Source organism: Ostrinia furnacalis, unplaced genomic scaffold (genome assembly GCF_004193835.3).
Source record: "Ostrinia furnacalis isolate ACB-3 unplaced genomic scaffold, ASM419383v2 OfSCF3323, whole genome shotgun sequence".
Classification (NCBI taxonomy): domain Eukaryota; kingdom Metazoa; phylum Arthropoda; class Insecta; order Lepidoptera; family Crambidae; genus Ostrinia; species Ostrinia furnacalis.
The window spans coordinates 217,862-225,692 of record NW_021133562.1 but is presented as its reverse complement, the minus strand read 5'-3'; the positions used below and the strand labels follow the sequence as shown (position 1 = coordinate 225,692).

The 7,831-nt window shown below is 34.3% G+C and overlaps 1 protein-coding gene across 1 annotated transcript; it reads right to left on the bottom strand.

The window, feature by feature from the left end:
• Positions 1-549: 549 nt before the first annotated feature.
• LOC114357719 (A-kinase anchor protein 14-like) lies at positions 550-2,712 on the bottom strand. Its single transcript, XM_028311468.1, has 2 exons — positions 2,573-2,712; positions 550-1,022 (listed from the first exon to the last, which is right to left on the bottom strand). Exons 1-2 carry the CDS (start codon positions 2,582-2,584, stop codon positions 750-752), a joined length of 285 nt encoding a protein of 94 aa, XP_028167269.1. The 5' UTR covers positions 2,585-2,712; the 3' UTR covers positions 550-749.
• Positions 2,713-7,831: the final 5,119 nt, after the last annotated feature.

Sequence of the window (7,831 nt, the reverse complement as noted above, 5' to 3'; positions counted from 1 at the left end):
ATCATTAAAAGTATAGTTAACGTTCGAAAATTTGTTGGATTATTGATAAATCTGTTTTAATATATTATCAAATGGCCAATAGATGTATAAAAATGGACGGAGCAATTATTCACACGACGTAATTACGTAAAAATAAGAACTATAACATAGTAAAGGAAAATCTATTGGATTACTGTGAATAGCTATGTATTTGAACATATAAAAGCGTATTAAAAAATAAAAATCAGCAGAGCAATTTTTCAGTAGAAGTTATAGTGCAAAATGTTAAAAGTTAAATTTCAGGTATCTCTGAAATCGAAAAAGTGTTGGATTCTTTTACATACATATTCTAAGTAGTACATAGGTACGTATACAGAAAGAATTTCAGGCTGAGAATTTTTACACAGAGAGTTATTAACGATTTTCATGTTTAGGTCAAAAAACATAACTTCCCAAAAAAAATTTTGTTGGATTTTTGCATATCTATGATCTATATTACCTACTTTCACCATGTGCCAAGTTTCATTGACGGACGAATTATTCGGGTTACAAACGCCTCGTTGATTGGACTATAATATCACATATACATTTGCCGATTTAGAGAAATATATTAAAATTTGGAGAATTTAAAAACTATAAAGCACAAACCATTTCAAAAACCAAAAATTAAGGATCACATTGTCAGTTTGTTACAGAATTTACTCGAAAACTTGGAAACTACATAAAGGTAAAGAATTTCTATCGTTATTAACTTATACATAAATGCTATCTTAGACTAATACTGTGTGTACAGGGGCGGAGTAGGCGACCGGTACTGAGTGGACAAGAGGTACTGAGTGAACTACAGGAGCTGAGTGGACTACAGGCGCTGAGTGGACTACAGGCACTACAGGGGAGCCGTGGACTACAGAGCTGGAGTATGCAGAGTAGCTCGACACAGCAGGCTGGACTACAGACGACACCACAGCAGGGGCGGAGTAAGCTAGCACGTGCGAAGGTGCAGGCGCAGCGGCGGCGCAAGCCAAGATGGCGAAAAGGATGATCTGGAAATAAACAAAAGAAAAATTAGGAAGACATAAAATAAACAAAAGAAAAATTAAGAAGGTCAAAGTCAAAGTCAAGTCCTTTATTTGCTTGGACTATTAAATAGTGCTTACAAATAGCCAAATATTAAAATAATAAAAGAATAAAAATAAAAGTCTAATAAAAAACCTTAAAGTTTTGCTCATATGGAACTTTTACATTTTCATAAACTTTTAGGGCTATATTTCACCGGCACATCATGGCGGCGCAACCAGTCGCCGGCTACCAACAAAATGTATGCAGCTTTGCGCAACCAAACGGACACCAGGTGAGTAACTATCTATAGAGCTGCATACATTTTGTTGGTAGCCGGCGACTGGTTGCGCCGCCATAGTGTCCCTGTGAAATATAGCCCTTAGCCCAGTGCTTCGAGACCAACATTTGGCAAGTTCTGAGAAGAAGCGCCGCAACAAATTCAACTCAAACAAGGTGTTAAATCGGGCACCGAAGGCACGAAACAAAATGGCAAAAAAATCCAACTTCTATGCGGATTATTATTTATCTGATAGAGAGCTAGACACAAACAAGAACGATGCGAGCTACAGAGTTGAGGCACAGGATAGTTGAAGATCAATTAATGTGACCATTCAGCAGTATAAAATGTAACAGTATAATAGTGTATGTTATTTTGTTACACAATTCGGGTAATAATATGCTTATGAAGTTTTAAAGACTCGTAATAATAGTCGATATAATGCGTATTACGAGTATTGTTCAAATTAACGAAACAAATTCTAAACTGTCTAACATTTTTGCTGAATCGTCTAAATGTCAGGAACAAGTACCTAAGTTAAATCAAAACTAAGAGGGTGCGTAATTTTAAGTGTTCCCTTAGGATTTAACCCTTCCGTGCCCGGCGAAACATCTGGCTACGCTTAACAATGTGCCAACCGTTATTATAAAAGCGATGTAATAAAGCTAATGGATAAGAACTGGATGGGTCGGTCGACGAACCCGAAATTGTTTCAGGTAAAGGAATCCCAAATTCCTAAATTAGGTCGCAATATTTTTTGCGTCTAGGTTCTAGTTAGAAATTTATAAACGATTCAGGGCAATGAAGGAATTTGAAATGAGTTATAACGCCGGTGGCAATGAACTGGAGGTGAAAGAGGTACGCTAAGGTAGCTCTTAATTTTTCCAAAACATAAACAGAGTGGGAAATAATGATAAATTTTAGGTCGGAGTTTTCTTTCGAACAATTGATTTGATTTGAGTATATGCGACATTGCTTACAATGTCTCAGACACTACTAATTTTCACAGAACATAAAACTGATAAATTAAGAAAATACAAATGCAAAACAGTACCATTCTGGCGGTCTTATCGTTAGGAAGCGATCTCTTCTAGACAATTTAGTAGAGGATGTATAGTAATTAGTAAAGGAAAGTAGAGAAACATGGGTCAAAGGATATTTTTTATATGAGTTACATATGTATTCACGGCTTGACGTTTCGGCTGCTATGCTGCAGCCGATACGCCGAAATCTTATAAAGTAAAGTAAGTGACGTACCGATTTGTACATGTTGAATAGGTTTCGATCTCGTCTAACAAGCAAACAAGCTGCCACTACGAGGTCTCCTCTTGACTGATGACCAGCTCCCGCCTCAAGAACTTATATATGACTCGTCACGATTTCAAAACAGGCCAAACTAGCCCTCTTTTGTCTTGCCACAGCATCTGCTCGTGACGATACAATATAATACACCTTAATGTCGAGTAGTAAAGGTCATATCCGAAATTTTGCATACTACTAAAAAGAATAACACGCTCGCATAACAGGTTGGGTACTCTTCGAGATGATAGAGCGATGATTTCAATAATTCGTGTCATCTTGTGTTTCGATAATTTATTCAGAAAACACTTCCTCTTCCGATACTAAAAATAATCCTACCTTTTATTAATTAAATTATATTAATCATTTACAAAGCTGTACCACCAACCAAAACAAAAAGCGTTGTACTCATATGATCATAATATTAACGTTTAGAAGGAACACGATATTAACACTTACCTTTTTCTTTAAATCTCCATTTAACCTTATAATTTTTAATTAGATAAAAAATTGTCAAGGTCTAATTAACAGTCCTAACTTATTTTGTGTTCTCTATTAATTTATGAAGTTCCAATTAATTGACAAGTTTTCTAATTAGCACGGGATTAACGTACGACAACGAACTCTACCCAACTTAATCGAAATAATTGAATTAGCCGTAATACCTGGCATCCTTGTTTCCGTATCTAGGGACTAAGTGCGGTTAAATATTTAATGGTTTTCGATAAATGTCTTGAAAATGAACAGGGACTTGAAAATAAACAGGGACTTGAAAATAAACAGACTTTTTGTAATAAATAATAACACCTTTCAGATGTCCTATTTTCACGCTAGCGACCCACCCCGGCTTCAGTCGTGTTAACATTTATTGTTTCTGTTACAGCACTGGCCTATTTTTTGTCCTAACAGTGGTAAGGTAAGGTGTAATACTGTTACTTGTAAAAGTTAGGAGCGCTGAAAACAAATTACTTTTATGGCTTTATTTCACCAGGCCGATAAATAAATAAATTATATCCTTTGACATTTTACACTCCGCCGCCAGACCCAAACTAAGCAAAACTTGTACTATGAGTACTAGACAACGGATATAAACTTACTTAAATACTTTTTTTTTTTCAAATACATAATAAATTGAACGACTCATTGTTATTTTTTAATTTATGATATATAGTTTTTAGGAAATATACAAGTAAAATATTCGGAAACTAATATAGAACCTGATTTACTTCCTATTTTAAATGACGCATTTGAAAAACAATTTCGAAGATTTCCTGTTTTTTATAAAATTACAAAACATTGTTGATCAAGTTCCAGTAGTTTATTTTAACATTTTGACGTGATAAACAATTATAGGAAGACCGATTTAGTGCCTGATATCAACAACTGAATATAATAAAAACAAAACAAACGAAATTAACAAATGAATAGGTACTGTAATGTCAAAACAAAAACAATAAACGATACGTTAAATGTCCATGACGTGTTGCTACGGTATCCGTCACGCCTCTCTTTGGTTTAGGCTCCACGCAAGCGTAGACAGTAAACACGGGGTAAAGGTAATAATATAGAAAAATAATTAAGACTGAATGCTCTTGAAATTTCTATTGAAGTACAGTAAATTTATTGTTTTTTGTTTTTTGTTTAAGTAGGTTTAAAAACCCTAAAAAATATTGTATGTATTTTTTCCTTTTTTTTCTAAGTGAATAAAGACAACAACAAGCCACGCAGCTCTACAAATAACTTGATGTGCTCTGTGCCTGAAGACAATAAAACATACATACGATTGTGATTTGATCGCGAGCTCCTCATTGCGTTTCTCAAATTAAATTCTACGCAAAAAGAAGGGATCACTTGAAACTACAACAAAATTTTTCTTCTAGATCAATTTTTTACTAACATAATATGGACTGTGTTTGTCTATAAATAATTTTTATTTTTTATTTTATTTATTTATTTTAGTATTTTTTTCAAAGGCAAATTAAGGACCGGTAATTTGTCCATCAAAGTTTTCATCTAACGAAGGATGGCAAAACTACAAAGTCGTTTGGAAGACAAGAGTCATGCAAGTGAAATGCGCCATAAAATCCATGTTATGAAAATTATTTTTATCTATAGTAAAATACCACACAAGCCATAATAAGTTCAAGCCTGTGATTAGTTCAACAAAACAATACAATCAAAATTTCGAACCTCCTCCTTTTTGCAGTCGGTTAAATATAATTGTATCTTGTTTCACCGTTTACGCAGCACCTAACCGTTATGTCAGATGACGTACTCACGCACGACATGTGAACTTGACTCGCAATTCGGGCGCACACCGGTCGTGAGTCTGACAACCGGTCGAACGTGTCGTGTCTGCGATGTATCTATTACCAGTATTTACATCTATTATTTAAACAAATCGTTTTATTCACGATGATTCAGCCGAGCTAATTTAATTTAGTGTTAGTTAAAAGTTAGACTGGGTGGGTTGCACCATATACTTTAACTTATTTTAAAGTCTGTCAAACTCCATACAAAAACTACGGTTATGGTTACAGTTACAGTTAAAGGTGGTACAACTCAACCTTAGTGTTATTAAAATATTATTACTGAGTATTATATTAAGGCCCAGTTTTTTTATTCATGGTTAAAATTGTTAAAGGACAATGACCAAAAATGTATAGAGTGTGGTTCAAATGTCCACCACTAACGAGAGCTATGTAGTAAAATAGTCTACTAAATACTGATTCATTATAACCAAACCGCAATCAAAAATATGCTGTCAGTAAAAAGTTATGACTGAATGAGAAGTTTGTTTTTTACCTTTTCATCAGAAAAATGTTCTTGATATCATTCTATCCATTGCACATTTTGGACTAATCTACGCATGTTATGTCATGTCGCATGTGGGGCGGGCTTATAGATGAATTTTATTAAATATTATACTAGCTGTGCCTACGACTTTGTACGCGTGAAATCGTCTGAATAATATTTCCCATTTTTACAACATTTGTCTTTACTGCTCCGCCCCTATTGGTTGTAGGGTGATGTTATTTATCCCAAAACCACCCTTGATAAATGGGCTATCCATAACAAAAATAATTTTTCAAGTCGGACCAGCAGAGATTAGCGCGTAAACTACTACAATTTTTTAAAGTGTTATAACTTTTTACTGACAGATTATTTTTTTTTCGTCCCATACTGAAAGTTAATCTCTATTTAATGGACTATAAGCCAATATAGGTCTCATTAATGGATTAATGGTGGACATTTGGACCACTTTTGGTCATTGTCCTTTTGCTACTAATGGTTAAATATTAACAAAAAACTGGGCCTTAAGCCCGGTTTTTTGATTCGTAGTTAAAATAACCAATAGTCAAATTTGGCAGATGTCAAATGACAAGTGGTTGAATATCAGAAAAAAATATTTTTCGAACAATGGTTAGCTTGACTATTAGTACATTTTTTAACTATTAGTTAGCATTTTGTTAATATTTAACCATTAGTAGCAAAATTTAACAATTTGTTATTTTAAGTATGAATCAAAAAACTGGGCCTAAGTAGTACTAACTAAGTTCAATCATCACCATCGCATCTTAAGCAACAGTCATCTCCATGGGTCATCTGAAAGAGATCGCTTCCTAGTGATAAGCCTGTTGTTTAATTATATGCTGTTTCATTTTGATATTTCTTTCATTTGTCAGTTTTATGTGCAATAACGATAATAATCTATCTATCTTAGGTGGAAAAGCCTTCATCTAAAAAATACTACACACAGCAATATTTCATCTTTACCGAGGCTGAACTCAATTAACCTCGGCCTTCGATGAAACGGAAGGTAAAAGTTTTCGCTTAGTTAACAAAGAGAGTAGATTATAGCTACTCAATACAGTTCTAATAACTCCAAAAATATGCTTTTATAAAGCCCTAATCCGGCTGTCATGCCACTTGAATGACATGCAGAGCTATTCTAAGCTCTGTCATGATAAATTACGGTTTATTTTTAACAACACCAATACGTTCCGATGCATCAAGATGAAGGTCATCGCCCCTTGATGATGGATGCATAGATTAGACTGACTGTTCAACATGTGATATTAATACACTTACATCCTACGAGTATTTATAAATCTCAGTATTTTTGTCAGTTTTACTAGTACCTGTAAAGTTCCAATATATGATATTAATACACACATTGTAATCATTTACCATCAGGTGATCCGTCTGCTCGTTTGCCTCCTATCACATAAAAAAAAAAAAAAAAAATGTTACTTATTTATAAATCACTGTTGTCTTGTCAGTTTCACTAAGTTCCCAAGTTCCTGTAAAGTTATAGGCAGTTATCTGACATAAACAAATGAAGGTTGCTGACCGATTACTTCAACTGCCAGATACCTCTATCCGAGACTAAAATTCGGGGTTTTATTGACAACTAATTAATTTTATAATAGGCTATCAGGGAGTTAATCAGGAACCGGCTAATAACAGTATAAATGACACATTTCCTGTGCAACAATAATTATGTACCCAGTAAGTTTATAGCCAAGATAGCCGAACGGTGAAGGGGTCGGACTGGCCGACTCGAGATCCTAGGAACGCGGGTTCGAATCCCACCGCCGCTCTACTATTGTGGTGAGCCCACTCGTAACACAAGCTTATTTAGCCTAACACGAGGGGCCAACGGGACTATTAGTAATTTGGCAATACAAATTGCTAATAATATTTAAAAAAAAAAGTAGTACAGACAGCGCATCAGACTATAAGTTTTTTGTTGCAAAATCGTCTCTATTGCTAAGTACATAAGAGACCACCGTGATTAGCTTGACGTGCAGTCGTCTATATGTATATCAGATAAGGGCACTTATGGGTTACATTAATGTAAAATAACTACTTGTTTCTACTACTATCCTTGAAATACTGGAGGTTGTCAATTACGTTCCTTTACATAGATAACTAAATGAGCAACAAGTGTCTTGTTGTAAAACAACTTATAATAACACAGTATACGCACACCGAAGTAAATAAATAATGCCGGTGTATATTATTAGACGGAATTTAAATTAGTACATAAATCGGCCATAAAAACCTGTGACTTTAGTAACGTGATTACGGAAATAATTTTATTACTTTTATGATATAAGTTTTGCAAGTAATGCTTTGATACATTAATTTATTAATATGTATTTAAACATCGCAATTATGTTATTTGCCAACTATTTGGTTTTGTGTGATCAT